Source organism: Gracilinanus agilis, chromosome 1 (assembly GCF_016433145.1).
Source record: "Gracilinanus agilis isolate LMUSP501 chromosome 1, AgileGrace, whole genome shotgun sequence".
NCBI classification, from domain to species: domain Eukaryota; kingdom Metazoa; phylum Chordata; class Mammalia; order Didelphimorphia; family Didelphidae; genus Gracilinanus; species Gracilinanus agilis.
In genome coordinates this window covers 548,514,026-548,531,345 of record NC_058130.1, presented here as the reverse complement: position 1 = coordinate 548,531,345, position 17,320 = coordinate 548,514,026, and the positions used below count along the sequence as shown (strand labels likewise).

The 17,320-nt window shown below is 38.0% G+C and overlaps 1 protein-coding gene across 1 annotated transcript in view; it reads left to right on the top strand.

Annotated features, from left to right (window-relative positions):
- The window catches only part of DLGAP1 (DLG associated protein 1), a 394,054-nt gene that overhangs the window by 268,594 nt on the left and 108,140 nt on the right, over positions 1-17,320 (top strand). The window contains exon 5 of the mRNA XM_044683077.1: positions 276-305. Coding sequence (XP_044539012.1) covers positions 276-305 — 30 coding nt within the window. The remainder of the gene's footprint in view (positions 1-275; positions 306-17,320) is intronic.

Genomic DNA, 17,320 nt, shown 5'->3' with positions numbered 1-17,320 from the left:
CTCCAAAGACATTTACAGTCTCTTTCTCATATCTTTTCTTGCTCAGCATTTTCGTTTGGAAGGTTAAAAGGGACACAAAGAAACTAATGAGCTCTTTACCTGGACTAAAAGAAATGAAATTTTCTAAATCAACATTCTGATTAACACAAACTCTCTTATTACTAATAGTTGTAAGTCTAGTTGTTGTAAGTTGTAAGTCTGAAGCATGTGTTATAGAAGACTGGAAGGGTAATTTGGGGCCATTATATAACTGCCATTTTTTGTTTTTGTTCAAGGTATCATAAAACTGAGTTCTGCAGTTGAAGGTACGTTTTTTTTGCAACCACAAAAATCAATGTTTTGCTCAGGGATACAAATAAGTGCTTTGGTATTCTTCCAGCAGTGGCAAGAAGGGGCATCTGTAGCGATTTGGTATCCGATGGTCATGTTCCCAGCACGTGCCTTGCCATCTCGTGCCTCTGCTTGTTCCCGTCCCTCTATGCCTCTGGGTCTCTTGCTTTTCTAAAATGGATATCATCGTCATGAAATCTGGGAGGCGACAAGACAGGACTCTGGTTTCTCTTTTCTCCTGTGATTGACTCACACCAGATGGATGACCTTCAGCGAGTCCCTTAATCTCTGTGGGCTCCATTCCATCCTGGGTAATGGTTACGTGAGTCTTTTCAGGGAACTTTGCCTTTGGTTCTTTCGACAGGACCTTCCACTAAATTCTTGGGGCATTGACTCATACACATAGCACACATATTTGCCCTGGAAATACCTGTTTACCAGAGAGCAGAACCCCTAGCTGTTCTTCCTAATGAGCAAAATAAATAAGTAGATAGACATGGCAGATCTCAATGGGGGGAGGAGGGAGGAGAGGCAGACTTGATGTGCTGCTTGCTACCCAAGATAATTTTTAGTATTGACTTAGAGGCGTCCTTCCCCTACTGATGAATGATCAGTCTCTTTAGCTTCCCCTTGCAGGAATCTGAGAGAGGAAAAAAGAAAGAAAGGAAAAACTTACAGGCAGAGGCCCAGGAGAAGATATTATAGACTATATCCCCAGAGAGTTAGTTTCTTTTGTTGGGTTTGTTGTTTTTTTTAATCTCTCTCTTTTTTTAAACTTATATTATACCACATTATCTGATTAAGGAGTTATTATTACAAACACTATCCTTACCTCCAGGGAGTGTATAATCCAAAAGCAGAGAATATGTCCTTTTCTCTTTTTTTGTGAGTTTTTGTGTTTGTTCGGGGTTTTTGTGTGTGTTTGTTTTACTTGGGAGTGTTGTCAGTCATGCTTCCGAGGTTTCCTCATCCTGCTTAATCAGGGAAGGCTTCTTGGAGGAGGTGTTGGGCTTTAAGGTGAGTTTTCCATTTAAAAGGCACTATGGCTTGTTGAATGGGAAATGCATGGATATGGGAATGGGGAAATGATATGTTGGACTGGAGCAAAGGAATAAAGATGGATGGATAAGTAGGAAGGGGAAAGGTACAAACCACATCCAAAAGGGAGGGATTTTTACTTTTGAATGGTTTAGAATTGTGGTGCTTCTAGGGAAGATATTGAAAAAGTAAATTGTCTAACTCATATTGCTGGGGAAATACCACTGCCCTGAGCTACAGAGATAACAAGAAAAAGATGAGGTAATAGTAAGGACAGAGGGAAAAGAAGCAAGATAGGTATGAGGCCTCTATCCCAAGTTTCAGGTGTTCAACTAGGACAAGCAGGAATTCAAAGACCAAAGGAATGAAAAAAAATTTTTGTCTTCAAATCACTCCATGTAGAGGGAGGGAGTATTCTGCATAGGAACTCTGAGCTTCAATTTAATTATCTAGGGAGCAGGAATTCTTAACCCTTTTTCAGCACATTGGTAGTCTAGTAAAGTCTTCAGACCCCTTCTGAGAATGCTATTTTTCAATAATCAAAGGAAATATTAAATTTCAGTTAGAGGTTAGCGAAAAATAAAAATGTAATTTTTTGCCCACATCCAAGTTCATGGACCCCCTGAATCTCTTCCTAGGTCTTTGGGGCCCATGGACCCAGGTTAAGAAATCCTTCTAAGGAATGGGAGTTTTCACACTACTGAATCTCAGGGGCTGTTCTGCATTTTTATGAAGGACCTATTGCCTGATTAACTGTATGTTCATAAATCATTTGTCCCCCAAAGATGTTAGCTTCTCATGGTTAATGTTTATTTTGTTACCTGGACCCCCACAAAAAGTTTTCTGTGTTCTCCTGAAAAAGACTCTGGGGAGAAATGTGGGTGGGAGGCAGGATGACAGTCTGGTGCCTTGGTTAGCCTCCTTCCAGGTTTCTCCCCCCCTCATCCCTTTGCCCACTTCTGACCCTAAGGAAAGTCAGGAAAGTCTGGCAGTGGCATACTCTGAGTTCAGACCCACATCCCACAGGAGCACTTGATAGTCGGAGAGTTGTAACAGCTCCATAGGCTGCTAAAAAATGAGTGAAAAGTGTAAGGTTGGCAGCCTTTCTAAAGGCATCATCAGTATGGCGCCTTCTGAGCAACAAGCCAAAGTCTACAGACAAAGGAAATGCCCAATGTAGACTTCGCAAATGCTTTTGCAATTGCTTACCTAATGAGCATATCTGCAAGTTCTCAATTTGTAAATATTAATTTTAGACAGTTTTATTGAGCCTGCTAAGCTTTTTTAAAAAATTAAAGTTAAAATATCCACCAGGATCTGAAAAGAGTTCTGAATTGGGTAGTACATATTTTAGGTTGGGGGGTTGTTTCTTTTTAGAGGGGGGAAAAAAAACCAGAAAATATCTTGAGTCAAAACAGAGAACCTATCACTATGTAGCTTGTTACTTGATGTCATGCAGGTTATCTTTTCCCTTTTGTCGGAGAAAAAAAAAAGATTTTCACTGAAATCCTTGTTGTGTGAAGAAAAACAGAACTGTCTCTACAAATTGCATTGATATTGTGATTAAAAGTTATCCTGTGTCTTTTAGGAGACCAAAAATGATATTACCTACTCTGTAGAGACACATGCCTCTGTTCTAATCAACCACCAATAAAGATATTTTCACAGAAACATTCCACAAAATTTTGCCCCCACTACTACCAACATTTTTTGTGGTTATTTTTATTTTGTCCCTTTGTTGCAGATATTTTGGATTCTGGTTGTTATCACTGCTCAAATCAGTGATCCATGACACTTTCTTAAATAATGAAGCAGTGAGGTATGCATAGGAAGAAAAAAAAACACTTTTCAAAGTAACTGTAAATCTTCTAGGGTTCTCTGCATAATAGATTTATTCTACCTCTAAGGTTTTTGCCCTTAGCAAAATCGCTGCTTTTTTCAGTCTAAGAGCCCACATTTGCCTTAATCAAGATAGAATTGGGTGCATGGGTCATATAACATCTGAGTCAGGCCAATGTTAGAATTATTTTAACATATTGTAGACAGGTTTGCCTTTTTAAAAGCGGAAGGGACTAGCCCCAGCCTGAAGCTTTTTGTACACATAGACATGTGTGTAGAACCAGTTAAGAGAGAGACTTGTCAAGTCAAGAGAGGCAAGATGAAACAAAGCAAGAGCAGATGAGTTGATTACAAGCCTTTTGAACTGATAACTGGGGCTGTGTCATGTGATGAGATTTGCCTGAAAGGCTATTTGTTTTCCACACTGTAGATGAGAATCAAAAATACCAAAATGACACCAAGTTCTTTGAAAACCTACACTAGGGAGATGAAGGGTTTGGCTTCTAAGGACAACTGTTTCATGTTTCTAAAATGGGAACAGATGAGTTTATGTGAAGAAATCAGCAGAGATTTTTGTACTTGTCGGGACCAGATAGAATTGTTAGCAGATCTCTTCTCCCCCAAACCTTCCACCTAGTGAGGTTGCTGGGGTTGTGCCTCTGAAGACCACGGCAGCATTTGACAGATGGAGCCCATAGGCTTCCATGAATAGCTTTGTTTTCAAATGGCAGAGATCCCCTGGGCACCCAGGGCTTTCTGTTTTGTTTGGCCACTCTATGAGCAACATTGGTTAGAAAGACTTTGGGGAAGAAACTCATCTGTTTCCCTGAAAGAATGGCAGGGAAGCTTAGCACCCATCAGATAGAGAATTTGATGATGATGGAGGTGAAGCGTTTGCCTTCTATGGACAACTGTTTTACATTGCTTAAAATGGGAACAGATGAGTTAAATGTGAAAAAATCAGCAGAGATCTTCGTACTTGTCTCTGAGAGAATGACAACCATGAAATTCTCCATCTAGGGGCTCTCAAAACATTATAGTCCCTGGCCGACTACAATGAAGTCCCTTCAAGAAGAGAAGCACGAATATAGAAAAACCTGACTCAGCCCTTTCCATCCAGTTCCCCGAAACTTTCAGGACTTCTTCACACTGACTTTCTATGTGGTAAATAACTAACAAGTGTTCTATCAGGTTGTCCTAGTATTTCCCTTTTTAGGTATTATAGGTGTTTAAGAAGCTTTTACATTCATTCTTGCATCTTACATACCATACATATCATTTCTGAAAAACTTGAGCACAATGTCCATCCATTACACATTATAAAATTTGAGCCCTTTTTGTTAAAAGTATCTCAAATTGGCAATTTCATTGCCTCATTGAAAAGGATCCTCCTTATTGCATTTCCCCAGATGTTCAATGAAAGTGCTACATACTGAGCTTCATTCATATAAACTCCACTGATCATTTTATTTGTAATCAGTTTATTGCCAATAATAAATTTAAAAGAATTTCTGACATTTGTACTACCAGAAAGCAAGACTTCATTATTCTCTAGGTAAAAATACCTGTAGTCCATTACTTTTTTAAAAAGTATAGAGAGCAGTTATCTCTCTTTTTTCCTATTAAAATGTTTTATTGATTCTCTTTTCTTTTGTATTTAACTATCACTTCTTGATTTCTCTCTACCACTCCAACACACAATGGCAAAATAAGACCCTCTTTTGTAACAAGTTTAATTAAACAAAGCAAATCAATACATTGGTCATACCTGAATATTCCATGCCTGTGTCCCGCCACCTCTGTATTGAAAGGTATGAGTCATTCTTCATCTTCTGTCCTCTGAAGTCACCTTATCTAGCAACTTCTCTCAGTAGAAATTCCCTACGGTATAAGATTGCAATGAGCTAATAAATTGAAGGCAGAAAGGTAGACGCAGATCATCTGAATCAAAGGATGTATGAGGGAGCCTAAAAGAGACACCTAGATTTCATACTCTTCCTTTAATGATGATTAAAAATCAAACATAGCTAATCCTGGGAAAAGATCAACTTGTAGGCAAAGAAATTAATGGCCTATGGGTATGATTTCAAGGGGAATAGAATCAATCAATCAAAAAGCATTTATTAAGTTCTTACTGCATGCCAGGTACTGGAGATACTAAGAAAAAGCAAAACAGCTCCTATACTCAATGAATTAACAGTCTAATTGGAAAATAACATATATAGATCAGTATATAATATATAATAGATGGAGAGTAGCCTTAGAGGAGAAGGCATTAATAGCTGGGGAGACCAGGAAAGACTACATGTGAATATGAGGAGGAACTGTATTCCAGACAAGGGATGACTAGCAGTACAAAGCTATGGGAAATGGGGTACCCTGTTCAAGTAATTAAATAGGAGAGGAGAAGGTATGGGAGAAATAAACTATCAAAAGACTGGAAAGGTAAAAAAGGGCATGCTGTAAAGAGTCTTAAATGTCAAATAGAGAACTTAATATTTTATCCTGGAGCTAACAGACACAAGAGTTTGGGTGGAAGAGAATGAGTTGCAAGCATAGGGGAAGAGTAATATAAACCTATGACTTAGGAAAAACATTTAGGCAATTTAGTCAAGGACAGATTAGAATAGGGAGTAACTTGTAGCAAGCAGAAAGCCCAATAAAAAAAAACTATTATAGTATTCCAGGTGAGAAGTGAGAAATGAGTCTGAACTAGCTTTGTGAATAGAGAGAAGAGGAAAAATCTAAGAGATCTTATAGATAAAGAAATTACAAGATTTTGTAACTTACCATATATGTGGGTTAAGAGAGGAGTGGAAGATGACAAAAAGGTTGCGAAGGTGGGTAACTAGAAGGATGATGTATCCTTCAACAATAATAGAGGATTTAGGAAGGGGAAGGAAAAAATGATTTGCATTTTGGACATGTTGAATGTGAGATATCTACAGGATATCTGGTTTTGAACCGTCAAATATGCAGTTGGTGATATATGGTTAAGTTCAAAGGAGAAACTAGAGATGAATAAATAGCTCTGGAAATCAGAGGCATAGAGATGAGCACCAAATCCATGGAAGCTGAGATCCCCAAATAAGACAGTATAGAGAGGAAAAGAGAAGAGGATTCAAGTTAGAGTCCTGGAAGACACCCAAAGAGAGTAATAATGGCATTGATAAAAATCCAGCAAAACTGACAGAGGAATTGTTGGACTGGTAGCAGAAGACCAAGAGAAGGTGGAGTTACAAAAATCCAGAGAAGAGAAGATATTCAGGAGGAAAAGATTTTCAGGAAGGATAAAAATGAAGAGAAAAATCATTTAAGTTGGCAATTAAGAGATCATTAGAAACTTTGGGGGAAGCTTTTTGAATGATGAGATCAGAAATCAAGTCAGAGGGGGTTTAAAAGAAAATGAGAGGGGCAGCTGGGTAGCTCAGTGGAGTGAGAGTCAGGCCTAGAGACAAGAGGTCCTAGGTTCAAACCCGGCCTCAGCCACTTCCCAGCTGTGTGACCCTGGACAAGTCACTTGACCCCCATTGCCCACCCTTACCACTCTTCCACCTATGAGACAATCAACGAAGTTAAGGGTTAAAAACAAACAAACAAACAAACAAACAAACAAACAAACAAACAAATAAATAAATAAATAAATAAATAAATGAATGAATGAATGGATAAGCAAGTAAATAAATAAATAAATAAGAAAATGAGACTACTAGGTCTGTATCCCAAAAACATCAAAAAAAGGAGGATCTATTTGAAAAAAAATATTTATAACACCTCTTTTATGGCAGCAAAGAATTGGAAACTGAGGGGATGGACATCAATTGGGGAATGACTAAATAAGTTGCGGTATATAATTGAAACAGAATTCTATTGTGCTATAAAAAATGATGAACAGGATGATTTCAGACAACCCTAGAAAAACATATATGAATTGATGCAAAGTGAAGTGAGCAGAACCATATAGTAACAGCAATATTGTATGACAATCAACTGCAATACAATGATCTGTAAAAATAATATTGGGTAAGCAATGCAAGGTGCAAGGAACACTAAGGAGACTCATGTTTATGAAAAATAAACTATTTATTTAAGTATATGTAAGGGGGAAAGGATTTCTAATTCTAAGGGATTCTAACTCCCCCCCAATAAACTCCCAGGTCCCACAAGAAACCACTTCTCCTGTGGTTCACAGGCTACAGCTAATCCTCCCTGATCTAATTAACCAAATTTATACTATTCTAAATAAACCTAACCACTATAACTCTTAACTTCACCTTTAAGTTATAAAGATAACCAAGGCTAGCTGGTTGAGTCTCCACAAGAATCGTTAGGACTCTGAGCCTTAACAGACTCAGACTCCAAACCAAAGACCAGGTTTTGTTTGGTCTTTTCACAGTTTAGCCACTCTATAGACAGTAACAGATAAATGAATAGTGTTTCCCAAGTTGGAAAAGAAAACACTTCACTCCTTCAAGTCTTTCCCTCAGACTGAGATAGAGAGAGGCAAAGATGTTACCTTCTCCAGCCCAGAGAGAGAAAGAAAGTTGCATGTGACTCTATAGACTGCCAGAAGCCCCTCCTGGAATGCCACATCCAGAGTGTAACTGTCATAGAAATAACGGTTATAACTGCCAACAGTTGAAATTAACATGCCCTCTCAGCTCTATTTGAAACTCCAATTCTTCCTCAAGCCAGCTTCTCTACTTCTTATCTTTAAACTAATAAAACAATACTTATTTTCTTATATCATCTTTATAGATCCCAGACAGCTCCACAGGACTCGAAAAATTCTATCCACTATCAGAAAAAGAACTGATGAAATCTAAATGCAGATCAGTATACTCTTCTTTATTTAATTTATTTTTTTTTTTTGGTTTTTTAAATTACATGTAGAAAGAATTTTTGAAAATTGTTCTCTGACATTTTAGGAGTCCGAGGCTCTCTCTCCATCCCTCTCATCCCACTCCAAATCAATAAATAGTCAGAGAGGTTATACCAATGTAATTTTTATGCAATATTTTCATATTGCTCATGTCATGACAAAAGGTACATATCACCCATACAATAAAAAAAAAACTCATAAAGGAAACAAAGTAGAAAATGGCATGCTTTGATCTGCAATCTGACTCCAATTGTTCTTTCTTTGGCTGTGAATTGCATTTTTCACCAGGAGTTCCTTGTGAATATCTTGGAAAATTGCTTTGTGGATAATTGTTTAGTCCTTCACAGTTTATCATTGTACAATATTTCTGTTACTGTATATAATGTTCTCCTGACTCTACTCACTTCACTTTGTTTCAGTTCATATAAGTCTTTCCAGGTTTTTCTGAATTCCTCCTGATTGTCATAGCATTTTTTACTTTATTTTCTTCAACAATTCTTTTTTAATGATATGTGTCTTCTTCTATGACATGACAAATATAGCAATATGTATTACATGATAATAAGATATAACCCACATTAAAATTCTTTCTTCTGAGAGAGGGGGAACGGGAGAGAGAAAGAATTTGAAACTCAGAATGAGAAAAATGAATGTTTAAAAATAGTTTCTACATGTAATTGAGAATAAATAAAATATTGCTAAAAAAAAGTAATAAGAGAAAGTGGAAGCACCAATTATAAATGATTTTCTCAGAGTTTAACTGGAAGGGGAAAAAGAGATATGGAATGATAGCTGGTGGGAATGATTGGTCCTAGTAACAGTTTTTAGGGAGGAAGTACACTTGGGCTTATTTTGAGACAGTAGAGAAGAAACTAGTAAATAAAGGCTGAAAATGAGAGTGTAGAAATGATAGATAGGGAAGGTAATTTGCCAGAGAAAGCAGGAGAGGATTAGATCAAAGATACATGTGGAAAAGTTAGCTTTGGCAAGCAGAAGAGCCACTTCATCATTAGATATTGAAGTGAAGGGGGAGACAGTGAGATAGGGAGCTGCTGTGAGATGGATGCGAGATGAAAAGAGAAAAAGGGAGCTGTCTGCAAACGGTTTCAATTTTTTAAGTGAAATATGAGTCAAGGTCTTCAACAGAAGAAGGTTAAAGAAGAGAGTTCATTTGAGTGGATAGGGACTGACTTGGAGATAGGGATGAGAGAGAAGGAAACAATATGATTTGGCCATTTTTGATCTATCTCATCTATCATTTTTATTCCATTAAAGATACTGGCCGCAGAATTCTGTGATTAGTAGAAAATAAAGAAGCTATCATTGGCCAAATTTTAGCATTCCAGCTAAAAATAGAGAAAATATCTTAATTCATGCTTACCCTTTAAAAGAATGGCTCCCAACTTTGGGATAAATGTGAGATGAGTGAGAGTGACAAATTGAGAATGAAACTAAGGTCATGAACCTGGATGAATAGAAGGATAGTGAAACCCCTCCAAAAAAAAGAAGTAATCTGGTTGAGGGAAAGAAAATGAGTTCTAGAGCCTTGATGCAGTAAGGGCCTCTTGAGATAAGATAATATAAAACTTGTAGTGAACCCACTCGGCACATTTAGGTGACTTCCTCCAGCTCAGTTCAGCAGCACATTAAGTAGTAGTAGAAGTATATACCGTGCCAGTAATCTGGAATTGGATGTTAGCAACAAATCACCTGGCTTGCTTACTGGCAAATTCTGACATGAACTTCAGTTCCTGGACCCCAGGTACCTCTGTCGACCTCCTAAAGCTCACAAAGTGGCAGCCTAAGCCATTTGGTATCCAATCCTCCCCCTAAGAACAGGCAAGAACAAAACCAAGACACTAAGAAGTAAAGACCCAGATGAGGGCAATCCTATATAGACACGAGAAACAAGAAGCCACTGCTACTACTTCAACAAAGTCCCTGGCACAGATTTGGTGGCATCTGTTTGTTTTTCTGATATCCTTGTGGAAAAAATGAGGAGATGTGGACTAAATTATTTTATTATTTTTTTTAAACCCTTACCTTCCAGCTTAGAATCAATACTGGGTTCTGGTTCTATGACAAAAAAGTGGTAAGGGCTAGGCAATGGGGGTTAAGTGACTTGCCCAGGGTCACACAGCTAAGAAGTGTCTGAGGTCAAATTTGAACCCAGGGCCTCCTGTCTCTGGGCCTGACTCTCAATCCACTGAACCACCCAGCTGTCCCCTGTGGGCTAAATTATAATATAGTTAGGTGTCTTCTGATCTAGTTGAGTGAATAAAAGTAAAGAATAACCATAGAACCATGCTTCTAAGATTTGTCCTTGTCCTCGTGCTGTTTAGTGCTTTAATCAACGACTTAGATGACAAAAGAAATTGCATGTTTATCAGACAAACAGAGAGGAATAGCTACTATATTCAAGCCAAAAAGATTTCAACAACAGACCAAATTCAATGATAATTAACATTTAATAGGACAAATGTAAAATTCTACACTTCAGTTCAAGAAAGCAACCATTAAAAGACAAAATAGGGGAAATAGGCCCAAATGGCAGTCAGTGGGGAGAAAAGATCTGGGAATTTTAGTGACCTACAAACTCACTGTGAAACTAAAGGATATCATGGCATCCAGAAAGGCAATGTATGTTTGAACTGTATTAAAAGAGGAATAATGTGATGGAAAATTAATATTGAATTGTGAAATCATTTTTCCACTTTGTTCTCCACCCCCACTTCCCCCACCTCCCCCCACCAGTTAAGGCTGAAATAGTTTCTCACCCAGGCTTTGAAACTGGGTTGGGATCTTCCTTTTTCAAAGATCTTTGTTAAGAATAAAAGGATTGAGGGCAGGATTGAGTGGCCACTTGACCCACTTTAACAATTAGATAAAGTCAGCAAGCTCTAGCAACCGTGTTGGGAAGTATGATGGCCAAGTTACATGGTGAGAAGGAATGGGGGTGTTGACATCCTTAAAACCTGTCTCTTCCTGTGATGAAGTAATAAAGGAGGAGTTAAAGTTTTTAAATTCAACTCCTCAGTGGCTATTTACCAATCAGAAATGTCTTGGGATGCCCAGGAGAGAGACTGAGTGATGAAGTCACAAGGGGTATATATGGACCTCCTGAGAAGCTCTTGAGCTCTCTTTTTCCAAACTGTCTTTGACCCCACTCTTTTGCTTCACTCATTCTCTTGGGCATCCATTCTGATTGTGGAGGGAGTCTGCAGGATAGTTTAGATTTTCTGGAGCAATCGATTAATAAATTAAACTTAAAAAATACTGTCTCTCAAGAATTTCAATCGTTACAATGTCCAGAACTAGGGATTTGATAGTCCTGCTAAAGTTTGTACTGGCTAGGCCACATTTAGAATTTGTGCTAAATCTGGATACCAAATTGAGAAGTGTTAAGGCATTCCAAAAAAAGATGACCAGGCTATTGAAGAGAGAGAAAATATTAGCATCCAAATGAAGACTTTACTGTAAGAACTGAGATAGCCTGGACAAAAGAAGACTTAGAAGAGATACAGAGACTATCTTCGAGTATATTAAGGACTATCAGGTAGAAGAGAGATTTATCTTATTTTGCTTGGGGCAAAGAACAATGGGGAGAAATTGCAGGGAAGAAGATTTATGCTCAGTGTTTACAGAAAAAAATGCCTAACAATATTATAACAAGTTGGAATGGGCTACTTTAGAAGGTAGTGGGTTTCCTATCAGTGGAAATTTTCAGGTGGAGGTGAAATGACCACTGACCAGTTGTTTTTTCTAAGGGATTCCTATTCAGATATGATCTCTGCAATCCCTTCCCATTCTGAGATGACTGAAAAGGGGGGAGGGGAAGTGCAGGGGAAAGAAGGAGAGAACTCTGAACAGGGCTAAGCAGACGGAGATTGGTTATGTCCAGCAATAAATTTTACAAGTGGCAAGATATGGAGGACAGAATGCTAGACTTGAACTTAGATTTGGAATTGAATCCTTCCTCCTATATTTACTAGTCTTGGGTTACAGTTAATCTCATTGGACATTCCTTTCCTCACCTATAAAATTAGGGAATTGGACCTTGAAGTTCCCTTCTAATCTATATCTGTGATCCTGGTCTCTGGTGCTACTCAACTGAATTACAGAAAGCCAGATTCAGTAAGTTAAAGCAGTAAACTAAGAGGCCTTTCAACTGAAGCTTGACATGCCCAGTATCAACGAAGATGACACTACTCCCTACAACAAGAAATTCATTTTAAATTGTTTTTCCAAGACTTGTACAAAAATATTTATAGCCACGCTCTTTGTGGTGGCAAAAAATTGGAAAATGAGAGAAAGTCCTTCAATTGGGGAATGGCTGAACAAATTGTGGTATCTGTTGGTGATGGAATACTATTGTGCTGAAAGGAATAATGAACTGGAGGAATTCCATGTGAACTGGAAAGACCTCCAGGAATTGATGCAGAGTGAAAGGAGCAGAACTAGGAGAGCATTGTACACAGAGACTGATACACTGTGGTAAAATAGAATGTAATGGACTTCTCTACTAGCACAATGCAAGAATCCAGAGCAAAGCTGAGGGACTTCTGAGAAAGAAAACTAGCCACATTCAGAGGAAGAACTGTGGGAGGAGAAACACAGAGGAAAAACAACTGCTTGAACATATGGGCTATTGGGGATATTATTGGGGATGTAGACACTAAACGATAACTCTAGTCCAACTATCAATAATATGGAATTGGGTCTTGATCAATGATACATGTAAAACCCAGTGGAATTGTGTGTCAGCTAAGAGGGGTTAGGAGGGTTTGGGGGAGAGGGAAAAAACATGAAATATGTAACAAGGAGAAAATATTCAAAATAAAAATAATATAACAATATAAAAAATTAAATTGTTTTTCCACCATTTGTGATAGGCTTTTAGTTATACTCATTCCCCTTGTCTCTCCTGTGACATGTATTTGCAGAGAGGGATTAGAAGCACATGTACTTTTCGTGGCCTTTGAATATAGTTCTTTACCATGTGCAGTTAACTTACCTGGAGAGATGTCAACCCATGATCTTCACCTTCTTGGGTCATATAAACCAATATGGACAAAAGAGTTTAAAAGAGGACGTTAAGAAATATCAGTATGGGGGCAGCTGGGTAGCTTAGTGGATTGAGAGCCAGGCCTAGAGATGGGAGGTCCTCAGTTCAAATCTGGCCTCAGACACTTTCAGCTGTGTGACCCTGGGCAAGTCACTTAACCCCCATTGCCTAGCCTTCACCACTCTTCTGCCTTGGAGGCAATACACAGGATTAAAAAACAAAGAAAGAAATAGCAGTATAACCATAATGGTGAAGGGTCTAAAATCATTTTATGTGGTCAACAGAACTAGAGATTATTAGCCTAAAAAACAGAAGGAGATAGAAGGTGGGGCAATGAAGGGATGGGCCTGATAATAGCTCTCTTCAAATAACTAGCTGTCCGGTAGAAAGGGTATTCAAATTATTTTTTTGTACTACCAGAGGATAGAGCTCTGAGCAGTAGGCTTAAAGTTTAGAGAAGCTTATTTCAACTCAATCTAAGGAAGAATTTTCTTTTTTTTATTTGAAATTTTTCATTTAATTAATTAACTTAGAATATTTTTCCATGGTTCCATGATTCACATTCTTTCCCTCCCTTCCTCTCACCCCCTCCTTGAGCCAATGAGCAATTACACTGGGTTTTACATGTGCCATTGATCAAGACCTATTAGGGAAGAACTTTCTAAGAATTAGAACTGTGTGAGAGATGTTCTGGGACTTTTGGGGGAGGCATTAAGCTCATCATCACTGCAAGTGTTTGAGCAGAATCTAAATGATCCTCTGGTAAGAATATTATAGTGATGACTCCTGCACTGGGTGAAATGTTAGAGTGGATAATTTTCTGTGACATCTTTCAACTCAATGATTCAGTATTTCTAATACAGTTCTTACACAAAATACAGTAGTTCTCACTTTGCTCTGAGAAAGCAACTATTAGAATGACCATTTAAATTCAATTGAGACAAGCTTCACAGAGTAGTCATGTAATCCCACATTTGCCAACAAAACTGCTGATCCAGCAGTAGTAGCAAAGGGTATTTAAGTCTCTCAAACTCAAAATAGTTTTCTCCACTTCCAATCTAAAATTGCTGTTTGACCTTGTAATTAGTCTTGAAGCACAGCATCATTTAGATAACTATTGAAATCTTTTGATGACACCATTTGGAATGTGAACTGGAAGTCACACCTTCTTAAAAGCACCAATAATACCAGTTGAGATTACCTGTAAATTGAGCTTCTGTTGATCTGGTGCATTTAACATTCAGCCAATATGCTTGCGTATCTAAATAGCTCTGCAGCTGTATATACAGAGGATTTGCCATAAGGCATCATTGTTTCAGTTGAGAATTCACACAGCAAGGTTTTCGTTTGGTTCCAATAAAATCAAAGGCAGAGCACATTAGACTAGTATGCCTAGGATATAAGAGCTTTCCAGTCCAGTGTATCTGCTTTGGTTGTAAAGGTAGAATACTGTTTTGTGCACAATGGATGGATTTGCTCTTAATTCCTAGTTTTAAACTACTCATTGATGTCTTTTATGTAACTTAGATGGGGGGGGGGGGGGAATGCCTGATGGGCTGCTATTATTTTCAGTACATCTTGACTCTGCCTCCCTAGGAATCATCACCCACGTAAATGTCCTTTTCAATTATCTGTAGGCCAGTGTTGATTGTAGAATCTGACCCTTCTGACACTTCCTAATTATGTACCCTGAGAACCCCATTGCCTAGCTCTTACCACTCTTCTGCCTTGGAACCAATATACAGTATGGATTTTAAGATAGAAAGGAAGGAAGGAAGGAAGGAAGGAAGGAAGGAAGGAAGGAAGGAAGGAAGGAAGGAAGGAAAGAAGGGGAAGGGAAGGGAGGAAGGGAAGGAGGGAGGAAAGAACTGTACAAAGCTGACTCTTAAAACTGAGGCTATCACAACCTTATTGATTCAAAAATGGGATCATCCATAGTTTTATGAATTGCTATTTAGTCTTAACTTTTAGTGTTAATTTATCATAAATTTTAAACATTTAAATAACAACTCACATTTATAGAATACTCGAATGTTTGAATAGCACTATCTTTACAGTTAATCCGTGAAGTAGGTAGTACATTAATATCATCTCATTACATGATAAAATAAACACTATGAACAAAATATAATTAGATTAGTATGAAAATCAGAAGGACCAGTCAAATTCTATCTCGTGAACACAGACTCCATCTTGTGCTACCACATGTACCCTTTTCCATTTTGTTGTTTTTCTGTTATTCATCCATGGAAAACTAGATTATATAAATCGTCTATTATTTTATTTATGCAGGTAGATATAATTGAATAAACATCTTTTCATTTTATGAATACAGGACCCCAAAAGTTACTCATCTCTCTCCCTATTGGACTAAAACTTACTCCTTTACCCTCCCAACTTGAAAAACCCCTAAATTTTCCTCCAATTCAAAATTAGGTGGAGGGGGTAGAGCAGTGATTCCCGAAGTGGGTGCCACCGCCCCCCGGTCGATGCTGCATCGATCCAGGGAGGTGGTGATGGCCACAGGTGCATTTATATTTCCTATTAATTGCTATTAAAAATTTTTTAATTAATTTCCAGGGGGCTAAGTAATATTTTTTCTGGAAAGGGGGTGGTAGGCCAAAAAAGTTTGGGAACCACTAGAGTAGAGGGATAAGGGTCTCTGTAGATTGAGAGCCAGGTCTAGAGACAGGAGGTCCTAGGTTCAAATCTGGCCTCAAATACGTCCTAACTGTGTGACCCTGGGCAAGTCACTTAACTCCCATTGCCTAGCCCTTACCACTCTTCTGCCTTGGAACCAATACAAAGTATTGATTTAAAGATAGAAAGTAAGGGTTAAAAAATTTTTAGATGAGGAAACTGAGTATCAGCTTAAATGACTTAAATCAGACTACTAGTAAGTGGATAAACTTGAACTCAAACCCAGGGCTCTAGCTTCAAGACCAGGCCTCTTTCTACTATATCAGCTGCCTGTTCATTCTTTGACCTGGGCAAAATAAAAAACTCAGGTGGGTTGGTTGGTTTGGGATTCAGCCAGAAGTATAGATGGATATTATCTAATTAGAGCAAAAAATTGTACCCAACAGAGGTGTTATAGCTAATATTTAAAACGTAAATGACAGTGTCTCAAGATAAATTATCAGAGGAGTCATTCATTGATTCCTACTTACTTTCTTAGTTTTATGTTGGAGAGGGTATGCTTTTGGTGGATATTTTTCTAAAATTCTTTGCTAAAAATCCCTTTGTTTAATGGTTATTTCAGACTCCTCAGATTAAAAGTAGAACACAGAATGATTTAGTGAAAGTACTGGGAGAAGAGATAAAAATGTTCCCTCTTCACCATTAATTGTCACTTATTGTTTAAAAAGTTGAAATAAGATAACATTTGAATATTTTGCAGAGCAAAGCTTTGGTGGTTACACATAAAAATTTCACATGCAAAGGAAGAAACAGGTTACTAATAATTACTACTAATAAAAATGCTATGCATTCATGTTCACATGTTTCATATATTAGTCTTATGTCACATTCATCTTGGTAAACAATTGTACTGGGAAAACTAGCTAGCTCAGTAGAGTCATCTTCTTGAGTTCAAATCTGGCCTCAGACACTTACTGTGGAACCCTGGGCAAGTCACTTAACCCTATTTGCTTCTGTTTCCTCATCTCTAAGATGGACTGGGGAAGGAAATGGAAAACCATTCTGGTATCTTTGCCAAGAAAACTTCAAATGGGATCACCAAGAATCAAACACAATTGAAATGACTGAACAATAGCAACAAACATCATATTAATTTCCCAGGAAGTCATATTGCCAATCGGTGTCATCTTAGTATAGTGGAAAGGATACTGGTGTGAGATTCATAAAACCAAGATTCTAGTCCAGACTTTTCCTCTATTTCCACTAGTATGGCCTTGGACAAGTTACATTATTTCTCTGGGTCTTAGTTTTATCATCTGTCAAATGAAGAGTTTGGACAAGATGATCTATCTTTTTTTTTAACCTTCTGTCTTAGAATCAATACTGTATTTTGGGTTCCAGGCAGAAGAGTGGTAAGGGCTAAGCAATGGGGGTTAAATGACTTGCCCAGGGTCACACAGCTAGGAATTGTCTTAAGACCAAATTTGAACTGAGGAACTCCCATCTCTAGGCCTGGCTCTCTGAGC